This window comes from Malania oleifera, chromosome 9 (assembly GCF_029873635.1).
Source record: "Malania oleifera isolate guangnan ecotype guangnan chromosome 9, ASM2987363v1, whole genome shotgun sequence".
In the NCBI taxonomy this organism is placed as follows: Eukaryota; Viridiplantae; Streptophyta; class Magnoliopsida; order Santalales; family Ximeniaceae; genus Malania; species Malania oleifera.
Window position 1 is genome coordinate 14,809,581 of NC_080425.1, and position 25,085 is coordinate 14,834,665.

The 25,085-nt window shown below is 36.2% G+C and overlaps 1 protein-coding gene across 1 annotated transcript; it reads left to right on the forward strand.

Moving 5' to 3' along the window:
• Positions 1–265: 265 nt before the first annotated feature.
• LOC131163996 (protein IWS1 homolog 1) lies at positions 266–16,272 on the forward strand. The gene is made up of 11 exons (XM_058120870.1): positions 266–541; positions 626–1,142; positions 2,217–2,336; positions 2,660–2,880; positions 2,977–3,106; positions 3,210–3,272; positions 3,369–3,446; positions 3,777–3,868; positions 3,979–4,044; positions 4,142–4,295; positions 15,709–16,272. The coding sequence occupies exons 1-11, from the start codon at positions 522–524 to the stop codon at positions 15,805–15,807; spliced, it is 1,560 nt and encodes a 519-aa protein (XP_057976853.1). The 5' UTR covers positions 266–521; the 3' UTR covers positions 15,808–16,272.
• Positions 16,273–25,085: the final 8,813 nt, after the last annotated feature.

Here is a 25,085-nt window from a genome sequence, read left to right on the forward strand (position 1 = left end):
TATAATACATATTCTTAATTTATTATTTTTGTTTAAATATATTTCAATTAATTGTATAGAATTAAATTTTTTATCTTTATTTTTTATTTTAAAATTTTAATTAGATATTAGTACAGTGTATATTTATATTTATTTTTTAAAAATTAATTTCATATTTCAATTGTCCACCGCCAATTGTGGCCTGCTTCCTAGCTTCGGCCTCGACTTCTTGTCGGCTTCCTTCCTGATTCTGAATCCTAGACTCGGCCTGTCTAGAAAGCCCATTGGGCCCAAACCCAAATCGTTTGGGCCTCCATTCTTCGATCCCATCCCAAAGCAAAGAAAATGCGGCAATATTTTCATCCTCGAATAAAATGATTTAATTTTCCAGCTGAGTACCACAATGATCTGAACATATCAGGGAAAAATTTATCATACGAAACCTCCACCTCTGTTTTTCCCTCCCACCCTTTCTGCAATTCAGCAGAGCTTTGAAGCAGATCATAAGAAGCGCACTGCTTTCTCTCGCTCTCTCGAGCGCGATGGGTTACGAAAACGATCCGTAAGTATCTTCTTCTTTCTTGAATTTTCTCTCTCTCTCTAAAGCTAGGGTTTTTGAGACTGAAATTTTCTCTTTTGTTGGCAGGTACATCGATGAAGATGGAGAGCCATTGATGGACATGGAGGAACAGATTGACTCCGATCAGGATGAGCCGCAGCACCAGCTCTTTGACGACGACATTGAAGACGACGACGATTGGCGACAGCGCGACCGGTCTCCAACCCCGGTCTACAACGACTCCGAGCCGTCCGATCTGAAGTCGAAGCCGCGGAAGAGGCTGATCAAGAAGAGCGCCGCTAAAGAGCGTGTTCTTGAGTTCGCCGACGACGAGTACGATCCGTCGGCTGCGGCGATCGTGAGGGATGACTTGGACGAACCCTCGCCCTCCCCGCCGGGGAAGAGGAAGATGGGAAAGGAGGATTGGGGTGGCGAGAGGAGGAGGAAGAAGGAGAAGGGGATGAAAGAGAGGAGGCATGGGAGTGGGAAGGATAAGTTAGGGTTGAAGAAGGGTATGGGGTCATCGATGCGGTCGAAGAATCACGGTGATGATCCTGAGGAGATGAAGGAGATGTGGGACACAATTGCTGGACATGATTCTGAGGTTTGTCTCCCTGATTTAACAAAGAAGTTTTGAAGCCCTTTTTCGGTTATTGGGATTGATTGATTTTTTTTTTCCAGTGATGGTTTGGTTGATTCATATAGCTCACTGATTTGCGTGGTGTACTTTGTTAAATATTTTTTTTCTTTCCCTCTTTTTCTACGATTCATGGTACATTCTTCTTCGTTTTCAATTTTTTTTTAATGGGTACATTCTACTACTTGATCCTGTGCAATGCGCAATGTTTTTAGGTGAATAACATGCTAGGAAAATTGACTTTTTTGAGCTTAAACTTAGTTTTTTTTTTTTTCAAACAAATGTTGTTTTATGGTATTCCTCCCCACCCCACCTCTATTGTACTTGTAAATTACTATTGCATAATGGAGAGACAGAAGAACTTTGTTTTATTTTTTCCCCCACTTCATTGTAATCTCTCATTATTTTGTCTTTAAACATTTTTTTTAAAGAATAACTTACACATGTTTTATCATTTGGAAGGTGAACAAAATGGCTTTTTGAGATTTCTAAATTCTTCAAATTGTTAGTGTTCTGTTACGCTTCTTCTCGATTCAAATCCTAGTTTTTTTGGTTTTTTTTTTTTTGTTTTTATATTATTATACTATTTTATTTGAGTGGGGGTTGGGTGTTTAAGGGAATGTTCATGGAGATGCATTAAATGTTCGTAATTCCAAGAATTCAATGTGAATATGCACTTCCGCACAGTTAATTCTTTTCATATGTATGTATATATGTATGTGTGTGTGTGTGTGTGTGTGTGTGTGTGTGTGTGTGTGTATGATGATTTTTTAGTTATAAGCTTTTTTTGTATTTTTTGATGAGTTAATGCTTACAGTTTGTTTAGTGCTTTCATAAATTTATTCTACCTGCCTTCTTAAAAATGGGCAGAAAGTCGCCTTTTGTTTATTGTGGTTTATATATTTCCCTGCCCCGTACTTAAATTTCTCTTGGTGCTTCAATTCTTTATTAATAATCTTGTAAGGTGGATTGAAACTCAATTGTCCTTGTTTGTGTTTAGTTATTAAGAACTTATCTTATTCTTGCTCTTTGGTGGAGTAGGATGATCAAGAAGGTGCTAGGACTATGGATGACGATAACTTCATAGATGACAGTGGTGTGGATCCTGCTGATCGGTTTGGAAGTGACAATGAAGCACGTTCTCCTGGTCCTGCCCCTCAGGTAAGGAGTGTTGCTTTATTCAAATTTATTGATTATTCATTACCTCTTTCATAGAGGTTTCTTTTGTCCAATAAAAAAAATTAAATGTATAGGATATCAGGAGTACTGTTGTTGATTTTTTTTTCTTTTATTTTTTTTTTCTAGGGTACAATGTGCCTGTTGTTTTTGATGTAGAGAATAATATGAATTTGATTTTTTTTTTAAATTAGGAGTTTATATATTATATCATATGCTGTTGTGTGACCATTTCTTTAATATGTAGGATTCCTATGTAGTCTTGGCCGCTTCTACATATGACTTCTAAATTTTCTAACTTTTTCTAGGCTTCTGAGGGTGAAGAGGATGAGGAAATACAACAGCTCTTCAAGATGGGTAAGAAAAAGAAGAAAAATGAGAAAAGTGCTGCGGAAATTGCATTACTGGTTGAGAGAATTATGGCTGAGCTTGAAGTCACAGCTGAAGAAGATGCAGAATTGAATAGACAATCAAAACCTGCCATTAATAAGCTTAAAAAGCTGCCTCTTCTAACTGAGGTCCTTTCAAAGTAGGACTGTGATCTGCTACAGATTTTTTATTGTGTTTTATTGTATTTCTGTAGAATTTTTAACTTGTTTTTTTATTTGCCATTTTATTTGCTCAGGAAACAGCTTCAACAAGAATTCATAGATCATGGTGTGCTCACTCTTTTAAAGAATTGGCTTGAACCCCTTCCAGATGGAAGCTTGCCCAATATAAATATCCGTGCTGCTATACTGAAGATATTGACTGATGTATATGCAATATTTCTCTTATTAATTTCCATTGCATGTGGTGATGTTCGTTGTGTTCGTAGAAACTTTATGTAGAACCTGATTTTTTGCTTCTACCATGCAGTTTCCAATTGATTTAGAGCAATTTGATAGAAGGGAGCAACTGAAGAAGAGTGGCCTTGGAAAGGTCAGGGTGCATTAATGGGGCAATTTGCAACCATCTCATCTTTGGAGTTTTGAAATATATAAAAATGTTGCACTAATTCATCTTGTATTTGTGCAGGTCATAATGTTTTTATCAAAGTCTGATGAGGAGACCACATCCAATCGAAAACTTGCTAAGGATTTGGTTGATAAATGGGTAATGTTATACATTTTTCAAACCATGGTTTCCTTACATGAAATAAATCCTATGTCTTCTTTATATTTGCTTCAATAATGTCTATCTGGCAGGGCATAGTATTGAAGTGGCATTTATGGCAAATTGTTTTCTTCCTTTTGAGATTCATACCTTGGGGATCCGTTCGTCAAGTTGTTGTGATAAATCAAATTTTTATTTGTCCTTCCTTTACTTTATAATTTTCTTTTATTTATTGTGTACTTGGGTGTCTGTTTGACTTTGATTTAAAGCGTTTTATAACAGTTTGCAAATTTGTACTATTCTTTACCATTTTGAGTGTAATGAATGCAGAGTCGACCGATATTTAACAAGAGCACAAGGTTTGAGGACATGAGAAATTTTGATGATGAAAGGGTTCCCTTTCGAAGACCATCTGTGAAGAAGTATTTATTGATTTTGTGACCTTTTTTTGGCATACTTTTTTTTATTACCTTTCAATCTTGTTATATACATATATGTCGATTTCCTTATTTTTCCCCTACTTGTTTTGCAGGCCTGTAAATAAAGCAGCAGGACTATCATCTAGAGATGATGATCTTGATTTGGGTCAATTTTCACAGTAAGATGTCATGATCGTATTGCCTAAGTCATGTGATGTACACCATGTTCCTTATCTGTACCCTCTAGATAGATCTTAATTATTGATTATGATGCAGGGAACCAAAGTCTAGTCAATCATCGTCCAGGCAACATGCTTCAAGGCCGGAAGCAATGTCAATGGATTTTGTGGTACGCCCGCAATCCAAGGTTGATCCAGATGAGGTTAGAGCCCGAGCCAAACAAGTTGTACAGGATCAGCGTCGTTTGAAGGTTGGTTCCCCCTTTAGGGCTGACATGGATTGATTTGCATAATATGTCAACAATTTATTCGTTACTTGTCCTTTTTATATGTTGGAAGATGATAATGCTGAAAATATAAACATATGAAAAACATTTTTTTGAAAAATTATGAAGTTAAATTGGATTGTATTGAATTAATTTATCTTCCAAATCAAATTGAACTGACAATTTTAAAACATAGAATATATATTCAAATTAAATTTTTTACTGTTAATAGAGTCTAAGCTTCTCTGAATTCTGATTATTTATTTTTATTTTGAAACAAAACCAAATTTGAAATGTTGATTTGGTTTCCATAGTGAGAATTTTTCTTTTTCGGGATTTCTGTGGCAGTTGGTCACATTGCAATAGCTCAATGCTGGAAGACTTCAAAATGAGTGATTTTTGGGTTCATCATACGCCATCGAATTTGAACACATTGATTAGTTTGTGAAAGGTTTTGACTATTTGGAGGCTGGAGATGCTTTAATGATTAAAGATTGTGATTGATATAATTATTTTTCTTTGCATGCTGTCGTCTTGTTTTGAATTCTGATGTAGAGCAGCTTTTGAACTACAAATAGAGTTGCCTACAATTGCGTACAGTTGTGATAGGGTTTAGGTTTTTTTGGATTTCTTTTGGACTTGGTAGTCAATGGGTGTGTTGGTTGTTGCTTATGGGTTTGTGTGATTTTTAGGATAGAAATAATGTAAAAGTTTGCTGGAAATTCTAGACAGGAACGAAGTGGTCAGGCGTCAATGCTAGACTGATGTGGCAAGGCAGGGTTAGGGTTTTTGTTTAATAATGTTTCTGTTCGGAATTTTTAGGGAAGCTGGTTTTCAGGACTTAAATAGGGATTGGAGAAACTGGTTAGCTTGATTTTTTGTTGTTCTTGTTTTTTTTTTTTTTTTTTCTGTTTTTTGAAGCTGAATTTTTTCGGGAGATTTCTTGTTCACCCTCATAAATTCTTTCCCTATTAATGATTTTTTTTTCCTATAAAAAAGCATAATGATGTTTCTGCTTGAAATATAAGGTTTTAGGAGCTAAGAGTTAAGACTAGGTTGTTGAGTGAGTTTTGCGGTTACAAGCCATACACAGCGCACTGTAAAAATACAAGAAGCTGTAAATATGCAAGGAGAAGAAGAGAGGAGCCATATTTTAGATTATTGTTCAGGCCTCTTTGGAATCCCGAAGGATGGAAAAAATTAATGGAGTCTCACTTGTGGGGAATTGTGTTTGCCAGCTTCACTCATATTGCTCATTATAATTATCAGTTTCTAAATCCTGTTGCAGCTCAAAATTATAAATCATCCATGAACAGCTAGAAAATATACCTTACTCCTATTTAAATAAGGAAAAAACAAATCTGAAATGACATGTAAATTGAACTCAAAACAAGAATGGAATTGATAATGAACTAGATTTTTTACTCTTTACTCCTACGTGGGCAATCATATTGTTCAAGGATTGTGGGCGTGACTGGAGTCGGTGCTTGTACAAAAAGAACAAAAGCTACACAGATAATCAGAGTTGCTAATTTTTGGATTCTATGGAGGGGGGAGAAATAGAAGAGCTTTCAAAGGATAGGAAACCCTTCTGTTTGACTCCATGATAGATAGTTGAAAAGCTTGAGTTTTTGGTATATATTGGTAATTTTTTATGGATGTACATGCTTTTTTAGATCCTTTTATTTCTTGAACTGTGAGTGATTGTGCCTGAGTTGGCACTCTATAGGTGACCCCCCAAAGAATCTACCTTTTTTATTTAGTTGAAAAAATTTGTAACACCAAATAAAATCAGTGGAAGGAAACAAAAATTCAGTTAGAGGATTTCAATTCTCTATCATGCAAGCTCCCCCAGAATTAAATAATGAAGCCTTTATATATGCTTTTCTAATGGTTTCAAAACTGGACTTTATCAGCTCTCTGGTTTTTTGGTTACTTGCCCACTCTGGTTTATATTATATTTTTGCCCGTTTATTGTTAGAGGTTATATATGTCTTTTAGTATTATTATTATTGAGTGTGTTAGTATCTTAATTAGTGATAGTTAGTGAGGGTATTATTGTCATTAGAATGTATTTAAATTTGTATTATAAATAGAGGGAGAGTCTACCTATCTTCAAGTTAGGTCATTCATTTTTAATCAAATCTTAACATGGTATCAGAGCATGATCTTATCTAAACCCTATTTCCCTCAGCTGTTGCCAGAAAACACCATTCCCGCGGCTGTTCTTCCCTAATCCAACTCCATCCCATTCTAAATCACAAAACCAACCATATACCCGCAATCAGACTCCCCCGGCGGCCCACCCCACAAAACCCCATAGCTGGAGTTCCTCCTACGCGCCGGAGCATGAGAGCAGTTCTGGCCACTTTTTTATCTTCTGCTATGCTCTGATTCTTTCTTTAGACTATAATATCAAGCTGTTAGGCCAGTTGTTTGCTAAAAAATTCAACCTTTTTCGACCATGCACTTGCGGTATTCCGTTAATTTCTGTTCAGGATTTGTGAATGCTTCCTTGTGTGTTTTTTGGAGCTGTGGCAGCGTTTGAATGTTCAATTGCGAGGCTGTGACAGGGCTATATCTGTCGGTGAGTTGTTCACCTTGTCCATGGTTGCGTCGGTGCTTCACATGGTTTGTGATTGTTCCAATAATTGATTGTTCTTCTTGTTTTTGGTGTGGTTGCTGTTTGTGAGTGCTGTGGCAGTGCTATATCCATTGGTGAGTTGTTCACCTTGTCTTGGTGTGATTGCTGATTTGTGAGTGTTGGGATGGAATCTATGAATCCCAAAAATTTGTTTCCTACATCATTGTCACAAATAACGACTCAAAAATTGGATGGAAAGAACTATGTTCAATGGTCTAAAGCTGCTTGGATTTATTAAGATGGATTAGGGAAATCTAACCACTTGTTCCAATCTGGTCTTCTAACGTGAAGAGAAATGACATGTGGGTTTAGGAAGATGCCTTGATTGTTTCCCTTTTATGAAATTCGATGGAGCCACATATTGCACAAATGTGTATGCATCTAAATACGTGCAAGGAGATTTGGGATTATGTCAAACTTCTTTACTCCAGTGACATTACGCGTATGTATGATTTATCCCAAGAGTACTTTCAGTTACAATTGCTGATTGTTTTGGAGAGATGAAGCATATTCATGAGGAGCATAACGTCGTGCAACCTATAACTGTGGACGTTCGTGAGATCAGAAGCAGAGGGAGCAGATGATTGTTCTTTGTGTTCTAGTAGGCTTGAGACTTGAGTTTGAGGCAGTTCGGTCCCAGATACTCAGTAGGGCCGAGCTGCCATCATTTGTTGATGTTTATTCTCGTGTCCTTCGTGCTTCCTTTAGCACGCTTCTTGTTCTTGCATTTGGCTCTGAGAAGACAACCTTTGCTACACAGTAAGCACACGGTATGCCTGTCATCTAGTTCTTGTCCTAGTATTTGGGTCATAGACTCCGCTACCATTGATCATATCACAAAATTTGAAGACGAGGAAGATGATTGGCGGAGGGCGTGAAGCTTGTGGACTATATCACTTTGAGCTGCTATCTCCTTCTACCGCCTGCACTACTACTACTACCACACCTTTCCAAATGCATTGTTGCTTGGGTCATCCTTTGTTGGAGAAGTTAAAATGCCTTGTTCCTAGTTTGAGTTCTTTGTCTAGTCTCGATTGTGAGTCTTGTTAGTTGGGAAAGCATCATAGTGTTTCTTTCGCTTCCTGGGTTAATAAATGGGTTGCAAGTCCTTTTATGTTAGTTCATTCAAATTTATGGGGTTTTAGTAGGGTTGTGTCCAAGTTGGGTTTTTGGTACTTTGTAACCTTTCTGGATGATTATTCAAGAATGACTTGGTTATATTTAATAAAATGTCGCTCCGAATTATTTAATGTATTTCGTGCCTTTTGTTCTGAAATAAAGACTCAATTTGGTTTTGCAGTTCGAATACTTTGAAGTGATAATGCTAAAGAGTTTTTCAGTGCACAATTCAATACTTATATGACTAAGTTTGGTATTGTCCATCAATCATCCAATGCCCACACTCAACAAAATGGGGTTGTATAGCAGAAAAGTATACATCTTGAAATCATTTGCACTTTACTTTATCAAATGCATGTACCTAAAGTGCTTTGGAATGATGCTTTACTTTCAATAGAATGCCATCCTCTGTTCTTAGTGGTAAAATTCCCTACTCCATTCTCTTTCCTTAATCACCTTTATTTTTTCTTCCTCCTCATATATTTGGGGGTGTGTCCTTTGTTCTTTAGCTACTTCCTGGGGTGGATAAGTTGGATCCTCATGCTATAAAATATAATTTTCTGGGCTACTCGTATACTCAAAAGGGATATCATTGTTGTAGTCCTATGCTGCATTGCTTCTTTGTTTCTGCCAAGTCTACACCTTATTACACCCAGGCATTGAGTGCTTGTGAGCTCAATAAATTTCTTTCTTTGCCTAATATTCTAGATTCTACGTTGTTGTCTTTGCCCAACCAACCATCTGAGTCTCCATGTAGTTCGAGTCCTCATTGCCTTAATCATCCTAATTTGCAGGTGTATTCACGATGGTGGTTTCAAGGAAGAGAGTCCCCTATAGCTTCTACTACCATGCCTTTGATTTCCTCATGTGATAATCATGCTTCCCATGATGTTGATCCTCTTATTGCTGTGCACATGTACTCAACACCTCATTTCCAACTATGTTTCTTATGATTCCTTATCACCCTTCTATTATTATTTTGTTACTGCTCTGTCATCTACTACCCTTCCAAAATCTATTTCGGAAGCCTTAGCCCATTTAGGGTAGAGGGATGCTATGGTTGAAGAGATGAATGCTTTACATGACAATGGTACTTGGGACTTGGTACCTCTTCCTTCACACAAGTTTGTGGTTGGTCGCTGGGTTTACATTGTGATAGTCAACATTGATGGTTCTGTGGCTTGTCTAAAGGCTCGTCTTTTTGTTAAGGGATACACTCAGGTGTATGGTTTGGATTATTTTGATACTTTTTTCTCTGGTTGCCACTTATATCAGTACATTTGTTCTTCTCCTTGGCTACTACTTGTCACTGGCCTTTGCATCAATTAGATGTAAAAAATGCCTTCTTGCATGGTGACCTTGAGGGGGAGGTTTATATGGATCAACCACCTAGGTTTGTTGCTCGGGGAGAGTTAGGCTTAGTGTGTGGGTTCAAGAAGGCTTTATATGGTTTAAAACAGTCTCCTAGAGCATGTTTTGGTCGTTTTAGTGTTGTAGTACTCGAGTTTGGTCTTCGACTGTGTGTTATGGATCATTCCATGTTTTATTGTCATACTTTATTGGGTAGGATCCTTTTTGTTGTTTATGTGGATGATATTGTTATTACAGGTGATGATGATGATGGTATTCAGAGTCTCAAACTTTTTCTACAAATTAAGCTTCAACCAAAGATTTGGGACTATTGAAATACTTCTTGGGTGTGGAAGTATCGAGATCTCGTATCAGAACCATTGTGTCACAAAGGAAGTATGTTCTTGATCTATTAGATGAAATTGGTTTGTTGGGATCTAAATTGGTTGATACACACCCATGGATCCTAATAGCAAGTTAATGCCGGATATGGGTGATTTGCTACCTAATCCTGGACCATATCGGAGACTTGTTGGAAAGTTGAGTTATCTCACAATTACTCGGCCGGATATATCTTTTGCAACAAGTGTTGTGAGTCAATTTCTAGACTCTCTGAGGACAAGTCATGGGGACGCAGTAATTCACATCTTGAGATATCTCAAAGGTGCACCTGGGAAAGGTCTTTTATATCGTGATCAAGGCCACACTTATATCCATGGATTGATAGATGCATATTGGGCTTGATCACCTTTCGATCAAAGATCCACCACCGACTACTGTATCTTGGTTGGTGGTAATGTGGTTTCTTGGAAAAGTTAGAAAACAACTATGGTGGCAAGGTCAAGTGCTGAATCAGAATATAAAGCTATGCTTCACACTGCCTATGAACTTGTCTGGTTGAAGAACATGTTGGAAGAATTGGGTTTTCTGCATTCTCAGCCTATGAAGTTGATGTGTAATAATCAAGCTGCTCTTCATATTGCCTCCAATCCGGTCTTTCATGAGCAGACGACACACATTGAAGTTGATTGCCACTTTTTTTCGGGAGAAACTTGTGCAGAAGCTCATTACAACTACTTATGTGAAATCGGACATGCAGCTTACTGATTTGCTTGCCAAAGCATTGGGGGTTGCTCGTGTTAGATTCATTTGTAACAAGCTAGGAGCTTATGACATTTATGCTCCAGCTTGAGTGGGAGTATTAGAGGTTATATATGTCTTTTATTTTTATTATTATTGAATGTGTTAGTATGTTAATTAGTGAGAATTAGTGAGGGTATTATTGTCATTAGAATGTATTTAAATTTGTATTATAAATAGAGGGAGAGACCTATCTTCAAGTTAGGTCATTCATTTTTAATCAAATCTTAACAGTTATAAAAATGGAAAAAAAACTAGCTTATCACTGGAAAACCAGTGAACTGGACAACACTTGGGTTTTGAGTTCCTCCCCTTGGCAGTCTTAGACCTATTGCTGGGAGGATATTTTTTTGGCTGGGGGAGTGGGGGAGGAGGAGATTGGAGAAGACTGTGATCAGTAGACACAAGCCAGACCTGTTTGATTTCTTGGGATTTGGCTGTCATTGTTGCATACATCATGTTCAGTTGTCAAAATTTGTCAATTGTTGCACCAGCCAAATCTACTAAGGATTTTTCCTGGGATGTTTGTCATTACATGGAATTTGTTACTGGTTTGGGAGTCAACTTAGAATGGTACAGCAGAAACTGTAATTTTTTTTCCCAATACAAGAATATTTATTAGAAGAAATGAAATGTAGAACAAAGGAAACAAGCAATCCTCATTCAAAAAGGGAAAACAAAAAATGAAATATGGTCAGCTCATTAAAGTATTGCAATCCTGCTTAGCATCCTCTAAACAAGCACCCTTAAAACAACCTGCACTCAGAGCCCAAAGAGGTGTCAAATACAATATCCTGTCCCAAAGCTAAGCTAAAGACAATTTCTTTCTGGAGAAGGTACGTGAATTCTAGTCCAACCAAAACCACCACAAAACAGAGAAGAATAGTCAATAGATGAACAGTTATCAAACTGTCACCATCCTTGCTCTTCTCGAATCCTGTAGAAGAAATACTCAATAGTTCTTCTATTGACTTTGGACATGCCCAAATCTCACCAAGTAAGTCAAATAGTCTATTCCACTTGTCTCTCAAGTAAATGAACAGTGCAAAAGTAAATGAGAAACAGTCTCCAAACTGCCACAACACAAAAAACACACACTAGGGGACATTGTGAAGTAGGATGGGAAGCAGGTAATTGGATGGATCGCTTTGACCCAATTAGGAGACCGATTTCAGAGAATATGGTCAAGCGATTGTTGGGTCCTAACCCAATTGTGTTTAATTAATTAATTAATAATTAGTAGCCTTTCTGTGTCATTAGTTTCATTTGAAACAGGCTTATGCATATTTTGGGAGTGAGTCCGTAATAGATGTGTCTCTTAGAGGGTTTTGTGAATTTGAAGTGGAAGATCAACGTGGGTTTTCCCCTGACTATCTTCTCTCTCTCTCTCTCTCTCTCTCTCTCTCTTCTTCTTCTTCTTCTTCTTCTTCTTCTTCCTCTCACAATTTTTAAAATGGCTGTTATTGAACCACCCTGCCTTTGAACTGAAGGCCTCCTACTCAGCAACATATTGATTGTGTTAACTCTATTAAGGTCACCAACCCAACAGCTGCGTTAAACTTTAGAAGGGATTGGCCTCCCCTACAAAAAATGATGGGGAAAAGACTCATTAGACCTGATATGGTGACAGAAGAAGGATTTGTAATATTAATCATCAAAAGAATCCAAAGCCCACTTCCTAACATTCCTCTTACTAGAAATATGATGACTGACCAACTCAACAAGCAGTGAATAAATCTCCTCCATCTACCTATCATTCAAATTCCTCCTAAAATGAAAATCCCAAAAAAAGAGTTGTCATCTGGAATTAGAAGAGAAAAAATAACAGCATTATGGACCAAAGGAAGACTGTAAAGTTGAGCAAAAGTTTGAAAAAGCCTATGATAGAGTGAGTTGGAACTTCTTGGATAAGATTTTTTGGAGGAAGGGATATGGACAGAGATGGTGTAGATGGATGAAAGGCTGCATATAAAATTTGAATTGTTTGATATTAGTGAATGGTGAACCTAAATCTTGGTTTAGGGTTATGAGGGGGGCTAGACGAGGGGACCTCTCTCCCCATTTTTGTTCATTTAAGTGGCTGATGTTTTGAATAGGATGGTTGGTAGGGCTGTTGATAGAGGTTTAGGGAAAGGAGTGGGGTTGGGGAGGGGGGGGGGAGGAGGTAATGGTTTCGCACCTGTAGTTTGCTGAAGGTAACTATGTCTATTTTAGAGTGTCATAGGCCTTCTTTCTTGAATATTTTTGGGGCTTCTCCATATTTTTGAAAGGGTATCCTGGCTTAAAATTAATATGTCAAAGTGCGGTATTGTGGCAATTAATGTGCTTGTTGAGTGCGTAAGGGAGTTATCCTCGGAGGTAGGGTGTGTTGTGTTGGATTGGCTGTTGTCCTATTTAGAGGTTCCTTTTGGGATAGTTCTAGTTCTGCTAGCTTTTGGGATCCGGTTGTTGAATTAATGGGTGGGGGTGCTCTTTTTTCAGGCCTCTCTTTCTACTATTCTATGTACTTTTTTTTTATTTCAAAATTCCTGTGGGGGTTGCTAGCATGATTGAGAGAATTATGAGAGATTTCTTGTGGTCAGGGGCAGGGGGCTTTTTGGACCATTTCGTGAGGTTGGGGGGGGGGGGGGGGGGTTGGGTTGTAGGTCTAAAGGGGAGGACAGTTCTTGGAAATTTGGTGTCTGAAAACACAACTCTCTTGGCCTAATAGTTTTGGTGGTTCATGCTATCTTCCTTGTGGCGTAGAGTTCTTAAAAGCAAGTTTGGACTTGATGAAAATGGCGGGATACTAATTTGGATCCTAGATGTTCTTTAGAAAGTTCGTGGAAAACTATTTCTTAGATTTATCCCTGCTTTATTGCCCATATTAAATTTTTTCTTGGTTGTAATCCTTGTTTTTGGAAAGACATTTGGTTGGGGGTGTTGTTTTGTTCACCTCTTTTCCTCGCCTCTTTCGTCTGAGTTTAGTGCAAAATGTTCCATTTCTTTTATTGTAGATCCGGATGGCTCATTATCTTCTTGAGATTTTCACTTTTGGAGATCCTTGAATGATAGGGAGATGTAAGAGTTATCCTATTGTTAGTCTTGTTGAATAACTGTTAAGCAGATTGTCGATCCTGGTCCTTGGATTCCTTGGGTTATATTCCTGCAAATATTTTTGTGAGGTCTTGACTAGTACTGATTTTTCATTTCCTCTCTACAAAACTATTTGGAAGGCCAAAGTCCCCTCTAAAATCAGATCTTATCTTTGGTTGGTTGTTCTTAATAGATCAACAGCAATAACTTGTTGCAGATTAGGAGATCTTTTGAGGCTCTCTCTCGAAATTTTTGTGTGATTTGCTTTAATTGTTCAGATTATGCTTTGCATCTTTTCATGAATTGCGATTTTTCCTGGAGAGTATGGAACAAGTTATTCGACTATTTTGGAGATTGTTGGATTTGTCCAGACTCCAGAGTTAGTGAAGGAGTTTTTGGCAATTTCTTTTGTTGATTTGGTAGGAAAAAGGAAGGAACTGCTTTGTAGAAATGTGCTTTTTCTCTGTATTTTGGGGTCTTTGGATGGAACGTAATGTGCATATTTTCTTAGGGAAGAAGTTGTCATTTCTGTTTGTCTGGGATAAGATTCATTATTGGCTTCTCTTTGGTGTGTGTAATGGGAACTTCAAAGGGGTGTGAGTTTTGGATATTCAGCACGATTGGCATTTTTGTTGCCTTGTTAGGGTGTGCTGATTTTCTAGATTGTTGCTCGTGCTTTTTGGTTCTTCCCATTGTGTGAATTTTTTTTAGTATCCGAGAGTTTGCTAAGGTGCTGTCTTATTCTCCTGTTTGTACATTCTGAATCTATCAATGAGTTTCTTCTGCTATAAAAAAGGCAAAATTTATCAGTAAAGCTGATTCGCTGAATACCCATCCCACACATCCTCCCAAAATGAATACATGCATCATTTCCTGTTTAAACTTTGTCAAATGAATATAAAGGTAAACTTGTGAAATGAACGGCTCTTTGATGGACATCCAACATTCATTTTAGCATCCTAACCATTCACATGCAAGCCAAATTTACTTGTAATGTTATGCTGTAGGGAGTTCACCTGTACAGTAAACCACCATAACAATTTGCTCGAAAGAGCAGTATTTTAGCATGGTTGTTGAATATGATCCTACTTAAATGATCCCGATCTTATATATAATTGCAAATTAGTAGGATCAGTTGGATCTATAGGATTGTGGCAAGATCTTAAGATCCTACAATATATTAAAATTTTAAGATTTTTCAATTTATTTGTGTAGTAGGCTTGATATTTATTGTGTGCAAGGAATGGAAGACTTAGGAAGTGATTTGATTTACTCTTAGATTTGCAATCATTAAATGGTTCAAACTTGAAACATCAATATTTAGGTTGAGGATATAAATGGATATTTAATGCACTATTTCTTTTGATGACAATAGTGATGATTTTATTGATGTTCTTGATGAAGTCTGCCATTGTAATTTCAACAATACTAATCAAATAGTGGCTTAAATGTTAACACAGATGTTAATGAGCTTGCTTGCTAGTTGGCTTTGTTTTTTGGATGTTCATGTTGCATAATTGTTTGTTGACTAATTGATTGTCACCACCCCCCCCCCCTTCTCCCGCCCAGAAAAAAAGTATGGAATCCTTTTTCATTATAAGCTGGTTTGATTGAGAAATACGACAATTTGAACATTTGACTTGATTGTTATGTGAGGGCTCTACCATATAAGCTACTTCTTATTTTCTTAGTCTTGAATGCTTAGTAGATAGCTTAGATATATAATATTTAAGTTTATGGAACATAACATGTAAATGCATTTTTTATAACTACTTTAAATTGTTAGTGGAAGCTTATGATTGATGAAATTTATGAAACATAACATGCAAATGCATTTTTTATAACTACTTTAAATTGCCAAGATCCAAATGTAGGAGAATGTAGGAAAATTAGCTTCTGTATTTGAGAGCTTCTGTATTATGCAATTTTCTCTGTGCAGCTTCCTTCAAATCATGCTTTAAGTGATGCTCCAAAATTTAGTTTGTTTTAGAAAGAGTATGAGTGCTCTTCTCCTACATTCCAGTTTGGACAAGCTCTCAAATACAGAAGCTAATTTTATGTGAATTGCAGATGAATAAGAAGTTGCAGCAGTTGAAAGCACCGAAAAAGAAACAGCTTCAGGCAACAAAAGTCAGCGTGGAGGGTCGTGGCATGGTCAAATACTTATAGTACTACTGGTACCATGTTTGCTGCCAATTTGAAGCGCAAAGTTTGCGTGGGGCTGGAAGGAAATCCTCAGCGTTTATGCATGCAATGCAATGGTGGTATAAACAATCTGCTAGTGGGACAGCCACTGCTTCAAATATGCGTCTGAGCGTACTGGCATTTTCATTTTTCGTACAGGCTTCAGAAGCCTGTTATTGGCATGAGCATGTTTGGTTACGAAGGAGCTCATTATTACTGGTAGAAGCAGAATTTCGACAACTATGGAGTTTGTAATTTAGTAATGAATTTGTTCCATTATAAAGAAGTCTTGCTTGGGGCCGAAGTGTTCAAATAATTTGTCCACAAATAAGTATGCTTTGTTATATCATCAGTGGAACATAGTGAAAGAAGTGTTGCTTGGGGCCAATAATCTGTCCACAAATAAGTATGCTTTGTTACCATCAATGGAACATAGTGCTTTACTTTTTAGTTTTATGTTCTTTTTTGGTTTTTTTTTTTTTTTTTTAAAATATTTTGGGGGTTAATGGTGGAAAAGTTTTTGTTTGCATGTATTTTGTATTGTCCGGTACTTGAAATGAGGGTGTTTGTAGACATGAAGTTGTGTTTGGGAACATGTTTGGATTTAAATGTGAGTTTAGATGAATTTTAATAATTTTTGTAAAGTGTCTTGTATAAATCTACCTGAATTTGAATTTCAAATTTCAAATTGAAGGGTAGAGGTAATTGTAAATGAACATGTTCAATTTTATGTATTCTAATTAAAATATGATTTGCTGAATATTAGAGTTTGACAAATTTAATGGTTGGGGTTGTTCTTAAAGTGGGTCTAATAATTTTTGAAGTTTAATTAATTGGTAAAGAAAAAAAAAATGTGACTAATCCATTGGTTGGGTATTTTCAAATGGGTTCATTTAAATATATTTTTTGAAAAAATGATTATAAGGTGATGGTTCACCTTAAGGGATTAAAACAGAGGATTTAGGAATGTGCATTTGAAATTTAATAGAAGAAAATAATTCATGTTTTGAGGGACAAAAAGTCAAGTAGAACAGCTTCTGGAGCAAGGTCTAGAGGATTATACTGAACATGTCTTCCTTTTTTAAAAGATTCATTTTAGGGGCATACCTAGTGATGGTTTGTGGGTAGAATGAATTAATTGGGTGATTGACCTTGGTAACAAGTTTTGACTTGGTGTCAACTGTTTTCTACAATGGTACCAACTATTGCTGCCAATTAAAATTGGCTGGTTGGAGTATACTGGTCTTTAACCGCGACCACTTGCAAGGAATCAAACAAGAGAGGCTTGGAGAACTTGAGGTTTATTTCGGGGGATTGCTCTGATGCTTAAGTTAGGGAGTGTGGGAGGATAAGATTATAAGATAAGAAAAAATAGATAAAAATGAGATGCTTACCTCATCTCGGAGTACTCCTTTCATAGTAATGGAAGCTATACCTTTATTAAGTTTAGTATTCATGGTCAATTATTTGAAGGAGGAAGGTTTTGATCTAATTTAAAGGTATTTGTAATGAATAGTAATGGTAGTTCCTTGACTTTGATCTTAGGCTGATATACCGAATTAATTTTGGCTATATCACTCCCAACTTCACACAAGTTGCCAAAAAAATATAGCTTCTAAGATTTTATAACTATGCATTAGCAAATGCAGAATTATATATACTTTAGTATTAGATGAATGTTTTGATTTATAAGTGGAGACTTAATTCAATGTCAATGGACAGAAACAGAAAAGAAAGATTTGGACGCCACTGTAAAAATCTTTATTTTTACAAATACTATTTTTTGGTAAAAAATTACTAAAGAAGGTGCAAACACTATCTTGCTTGTTATTTTGTGTGCTTAGATGTGCTCTCTAATTCAAGAACAAGTTGGGAACTACAAAAAATATTTTTGTGGCCCAAAATGTTCCTTTTACATTAGCTCTTGAATTGGTTGAGTCGCTGTTTTCTTAATCCATCCCTTAGGTCTAGATGTGAACTTCCCTTGATGTAAAGGGTTTTGTTAGGATTTTTTTTTTTTTTTCTAAATTTATAAATGGGACCTTGAAATGAGAATATTTGTAGGCATATAATTATTTCTTTAGAAGTATAGGATTTGGATATTAAATTTGAATTTGTGTGAATTTGAATAGTATTTATCCAATTTTATATGAAGTCTTACGAGGCAAAGATATTTATAAGTAAAAATATTTTAATTTTTAAGTGTTACAATCAACATTCGATTGGCTAAAAATTAGAGTCGGACAAATTTAATGGTTGGAATACCATTGTTAAGTGAGTTTAGTTAATTTTAAAATTATTATTAATTAGTCAAAAAAGAAAGAATTGATTAATATTCCGGTGGTTGGACCCTTTTCAAGTGGGCTTAACCAATTAGAATAACATTTATTTTAGCTTCTTAAATAATTAAGTTGAATAAGAGTTTTTAAATACTACATCCATTTGGGTGTACTTAAAAATAGTGCTTATAATACTTATCACTTAAAATAAGTACTTTTATAAAATAAAAAAAAGTATTGTTGGCTAGAATATGATAGATACTTTCAAGGACTACTTTTTTTTATTAATTTTTGAAAACTAATGAAAAATAATTTTTTGATTACTTGTAAGTGATATTATTTATATATAGAGTCAGTTTTGTAAATATAAGAAATTTTAGTGACTATTTTGTAATTTAAAAAATATGATAATAATATGTTACAAGTATAGTAAGAACATGATTGTTGTTAATTAAAAATAATAATATTATATTATTTTTACTTAATAAATATATTTAAATATAAATTAAAAATAATAGTTAATATAATTACTAATTAAAATTTTAATTATTATACTTTTAGTTTAGAAGTGTTAGAATCCTCTTTATTGGACACTAGTTGTCTGTGAAATTGCAAATGAAAAGCTGTTTGTTGGATTGTAGATTAATAAATGCATTTGTAATTAAAAGATAAATTAACTAGTTTTATATTATTATAAAGATGTAGGAAAATAAATAGAGATGAGACATTTCGGCTATGTCTAGAGCCTGGCCTGCACTGGATCTTTAGTAAGTCAACCGCTCAACCTCTCAAGCCCATTTTATGAAGACAAAATACAAGTTAGGAAATTAGAGTGGTCGGTGAAGTTCATGTTTTGAGAACATGGGGCGCCGCCGGGCGCCGGCATTGGTGAATTGGGTGAAACAGTAAATGCCTAAGTCGTAATTTTACCAGGAAAAAGTTGTAGTATGCTAACTGTTGTTTGGTTTGATTTTATGGGTTCCACCACTAAAAAGTATATCTATATGGTGTGCAATTGGCCAGGGGACATTACGGCATAATCTACTCACTTCATTCCCGGGGATTTAACTCAGATGAGCAAACCATTACGCCCCTTAAAAAATGACATCTTTTTTAATCTTTCATGTACTTGAAAATGGGCTATTTTATTAGTGACATTTTTTATATTTAGTCTTCTCATTGCTGCTCCGAGTCAACATGGTAATGACATTTTTCATGCACCCGTGATTTTATCCTCAATTTGTTTAGGAATTTTTTACATAAATCTTGATGTCAATTCCTATTTTCTCATTTCTTATTTTAAGTATACAATAGTGTTCCTACCGATTTAATTTCCTTTCCTAACATTAAGTAAGTTCATGTAGTGGAGTGAATGTGCTTAATTCGTGGTTTCAGTGGACTGTTTAAGCAAGAGCTGAAGCCTGAAACAGACAACATGCACTAGCAGCCTTACATAGATGCATAAGACAAATTAAAATGTTAGGAATTTTTTTTTATTAAAAAAACGAGAAAAAACAAAGAAAGAAATGTGGAAGTAAAAAGCTGTTAAAAGGATCTCATGCAACAGCTCTTAAAATCCAATTAACAATTTTTGCTGGGAAGTAAATTTTTCCCACTTGTTTCTACTCCCAACAAATTTCATCTCTGAAGGAGTTTCTACTGCTCTGATGCATGATGGTGCATAGTACGATGAAATTATTCAAAGCGGCATATATGAGTAGGTCAGTAATCTCACACAGTGGCCAAAGTACTTTGCTGTAGAGACAGCTTCAGTAAACTTGGGATGAAACTGACAGTCGTGACGAACTTAATTAATTGTTCAAAGCCGTGGATGCATTTCCATCTTTCAGGAAACATAACCCTTAATTGACCCTGACTGAAACATGTACATCTCCCTGTTCACACAAAGGCATGCACGTTTTCCCTGCTGCACCCAAAAATATAATCCAACATTTTCATTTCTCTCTAGCCTTGAAAAGCATAAATATTAATAGCCTCCACGCATGCATTGGTTTATCAATCAGTGGACTGACTTGGAACAAGCACTAGTGGTTTGTCTCTCATTTCTCCCAGTGGCTTGACCCACTGAATCTCCAATAGCTGTCTACATTATTTTTAGTTAGATCTACCAATGGAATTATACTGCAAGCTTAGAATATGATGCAAAAGATGCAAAGCTTATCTCGCATTCTCTCTTACCTCCTCTGCAATTCCATTTTAATTTTTTCTTCCACTTCTCTGCTTTAGCCTTCTCGGATGAAACGGATCGAGAGGCTTTGCTAGCCATTAAGGAGAAAATATCAGGAGATCCTTTCAGCGTGTTTAGCTCATGGAATGGTTCTGTTCATTTTTGCAAATGGCAGGGAGTAGCATGCAGTCATCGGCATTATGAGAGAGTGACACTCCTAGACCTGGCGTCACTAGAATTTGTAGGTTCCCTGTCTCCTTACATTTGCAACCTTACCTTCCTTAGGACGATCATCCTCTCCAACAACAGCTTCCACGGCTGCATCCTGTTAAAGCTTGATATACATTGTTGAGTCAATTCATGCATAAGCCTTGAACGACCCACTTGGATGCAGTACGTCGGATTATGCGCTATCTCAAACAATCATCTGGGCAAGGAATTCTTTTTTCAGCTTGCAATGGTATTCAATTACACGTATTCTGTGATTCCAATTGGGCTCGGTGCAGAGATACTCGGTGATCTGTTACTGTGTACTACTGTATTTTTCCAGGAAAATCACCAATCTCTTGGAAAATCAAGAAGCAAACAACAATTTTACGATTCTCAACTGAAACAGAATACCACTCTATGGTATCAACTTCTTGTGAAATTACTTAATTAAAGCAACTTTTGACAATCTCCAGATAGCTCATCCACAACCCATTAAGCTGTATTGTGATAATAAAGCAGCTATTCACATCGCATCTAATCAAATTTTCCACGAGCGAACAAAGCATATAGAGATCGATTGCCATCTTGTACAGGAGAAGATCCAAAACCAAGTTATTCAAACTATTCACATACCCACAAGTTAACAGCCTACGGATTTATTCGCAAAAGCACTCCGACCCACACAATTCAACCATTTACTGAGCAAGTTGAGTATGATCAATATCTACTCCAACTTCAGGTGGAGTGTTGAGGATCACACAGATCATTCTGCCATGGTTTCCCAAATATAGCTACATTGACCCTAGTGATTGTAGATATTTCATTCATTCTATGATATTAGTTTCCATTATACATACGGTATCATTTAATTGTAATTATTTTTTATAATTATAAATGTAGTATCCACACCCACGTTAATGTGTGGTGGTTTCTCAAAATATTTACATGGTGTTAGAGTTCTGATTACCTGGAGGTCCTGGATTCTGATCTTGTTGCCCGTCTTTATTCTATGATATTATTTATTATTTTTTTTATCTCTTCACGTGCTATTGGGCTGCACGTGCGGAGGAGTGTTAAAATTTGATATTCACTTTTAGGTAAGTGGTAACCTAACAAAACCCTCAAGAAATTGGTCGACTGTTTCGCCTAAGAGTGCTTTGGTTTCACAATAACACCTTCCAAGGAGAACTCCCCCACAACATCACTCGTTGTTCGGAGATGACGAGTTTTTTTGTAACTCGTAACAGACTTGAAGGGAAAATTCCAGCCGACCTAGGCATCTTGACTAAGCTTGCATATCTGAGTCTTTACGGAAACCATTTCACTGGAAGCATTCCTCCTCTTGGGAACCTTTCTGCTCTAAGTGGCTTTACGCTATCAAGTAACAATCTAGAAGGAAGCATTCCATCTAAAATTGGTCGTCTCTCCAATTTATGGTTCCTTGATTTGGCAACTAACAATTTGTCTGGTACTGTTCCTATCCAGTTATACAATATATCGACCATCTCTACATTTTCTGTATCTTTAAACCCATGGCAAGGAACCCTTCCACCTGATATGGGCTCGACTCTTCCAAAACTCCAGCGTTTTTATTTGGGTAGAAACCACTTTTCTAGGCCTATTCCATCATCCGTTGCCAATGCCTCAGCACTCGAACTTTTGGATATTTCTTATAATTCTTTTATTGGGCCAATGCCAAAGAATTTAGGAAGGCTTTTAGCTCTAGATTGGTTCGGTTTATCGTAGGAAGGTTAGAGAATGAGATGTAAAATTATGATATGATAAGTTTCTAAATTCGGGACCTTTGTTTTCAGAATTTCCAGATGGTGCAAATTCACATATTAGATTAAAAGATTTGGATATTAATAATGTGTGGGATGTGGAAAATTTGCAAAGAATTTTGGGTTTTAATAAAGCGGAAGAAGTGATGGAAAGAGTTGGAAAACTTAGAAACTCTTCGGACATCCTGCTATGGCTTTCGGAAAAGAATGGCTGCTTTAATACAAATTCGGCATGGGATGCTATCAGAGTTAGAGCTTCAAAGTATGATTAGGCAAAGTGGGTTTAGAACAAATGGTTACCGAAGAAAATTGCTATATGTATGTAGAAGGCTACTTTTGAGTGCTTAAGTATTGATGAAAATGTGAGAATGGTGGGGATATCACTTGCTTCGGCATATGATTATTGTGAGATGAGGCAATCAGAAGATGTGGAGCATATTTTGAATAAGGGAGATCTTGCTGCTGATGTATGGAGGAAGGTTTCGGTGGAGATAGGTGTACCTTTCCTTAGGCACCAAAGTTGGAAAGAAATAGTCCAAATGTGGTTTAATAGGACTTCCCGATACTCTCAATTGGGAACATTGATGAGTTTGATTTCTTGTTTAGTAGTTTGGAGGTTGTGCAGAAGAAGATGTATGACTAGAATGGAGGGGAAATTGGAGAGTAGTACAGATGTGTGGTTGTCCATTAAGAATTGGGTGGGGGTTTTGAGTAAGAACATGACAGTTATGGCTCATTTAAATGATTTCGATGTTCGGATATTACAAAATCTGGAAGTGCAAATTGTGAATAAAAAGAATAAAGTTATGCAAGGTGTGAGATGGCTAAAATCGATACAAGGAAGGTTGAAACTAAAGATGGATGGGAGCAGCTTGGGAAACCTAGGGCCGGCGAGTGGTGGTGGCATCCTTAGAGACTGTTCAGGTTCTTATATTTTTGGTTTTTCGAAATATTTTGGTTCTTGTTATAATAATGAAGCTGAATTGAGAGCAAAGATGGAAGGAATAAAGCTTTGCAAACAATTAGGCCATACCAGTATTAACATTGAATGTGATTCGAATATTGTAGTAAATTGGATAAGATCCAGTAAATGCTTTTTATGGTATTTGTGGGATTTTTGGGAGCAGCTTATTGTTTTATTGGAAGAAGTAGATTTTTCTATAAATCATTTGTATAGAGAAGAGAATAAAGTGGCAGATGCTTTGACTTGACAAGGTGCCATGAGGAGGAATAGTTTGTCTACAAATAGTAGTTAACTTCCTAGAGTTATCAAAAGTTTGTATATATTGGATAAGATAGGTACGGCTTATATAAGGTATGTTTAGTTGGTTTCCTTTTGGTATTGGTATAGGTTTGTTTTCTTCTTTTGTTTGGTTTGATGTATGGGGTGTCTTATTGGTTATTATGTAAACCCCAAGTGTCCTTTTGTTTCCACGATATTCCTCCGCAATAAGTGAGGGTTATTAATAAACTTGGGACGGGACTGCTATGTGGGTGGCTTCTAGCTCTTTCCAAAAAAAAAAAAAACAAGTAGGGGGTTCATTCTTATTCTTATGTTCCTTTTTACTTGTTTCTCCTCTTTTAGTTTTTGGACCTCTAAGCTTTCTAGAAAACTTCTTATTTCTTCTAAAGAATTTTCCAAGTCTTTTAGTAATTGAAAGTCAAGGAGTTATCCTAAGAGGGGGGGTGAATTGGGTTTATAAAAATTCCTTTAAGTGTTTTTACAGATTTTTAGCTTTTTATATACTTAAGCAAACACACAAAGAAGTTGTTCATTTTAAATACTCAAACAACTCAACCACAATCACAAACCAATCAATAAATAATCAACCAATCATATAATGCTTAATCAATTTGTGAAAGCTTGCAGCACTTTCTTATTTCAGCTTGTAGCCCTGTATGAATGATTTTTTAAGCGCTTCTTTTAATCAAAATTTCCGCAAGCGGTTAATCAACGTACTCTCTTTAAGGTTTTCACAAATTATTAACCAACATACTTAGATTAAAAGGTCTTCTCAATCTTAGTTTTTTAGCAAACCTGCACTTTGAAACACAAATTGTATATGCTGAAATTTAAATAGAAAAGGGTAGAGGAAGTGAGACCAAGATTTTTTACGAGGTTTGGCTTATCCCCAACCTACGTCCTTGCCTTAGGCAAGACCACCTAAGGATTCCACTAACTCGTTCCTTTCCAGACAGAACAAATCGATTACAACCCTCCTTTAGGGTGGAACCCCCTCTTCAAACGATACCCCACGCTCGGTTACAACAATCCAATCACCTGAACCGTCAAAGAAACAAGAAACAAGAAAAAAAAGTTTCTTTTGTACAAAGAATGCTCTAAAATAGAGCTGGTTAGTACAATTGAAAGCACTATATACTTCAATATCAAATATCAAAAGAAATAGAGTTGAAGCTCAAGAGCAATTTCACCGGATTACTTCTCTTAGATAAGAATCAGCAATTCAGATTGTAGAGCACATAGAAGAATGATCAACAGCTCACAATTTTAGTAATTCTCAGATTGCAAAAGTGAGCAAGAGAGAGCTTTGAGAGAACAAGAGAGCTTTCAGCTTTGAGGGCAGATTTTCATTTGCTTGGTATGAGTTTGATTTGTGAAAACAAGTATTTATAGGCTCAAAAAGGTTAATTCTTGTTGTCCAAGTTTACTTGGAGTATTTCTCAAGTTTTTACAAAATTTGGGGTAGAAGAAACTTAATTTTGAATTTTAAAACTTTTAAAAAATATAACCGTCAATAGTGTTCAGTCACCTGAGGTTCTTTAAAACAGTGATTTTTCAACTGA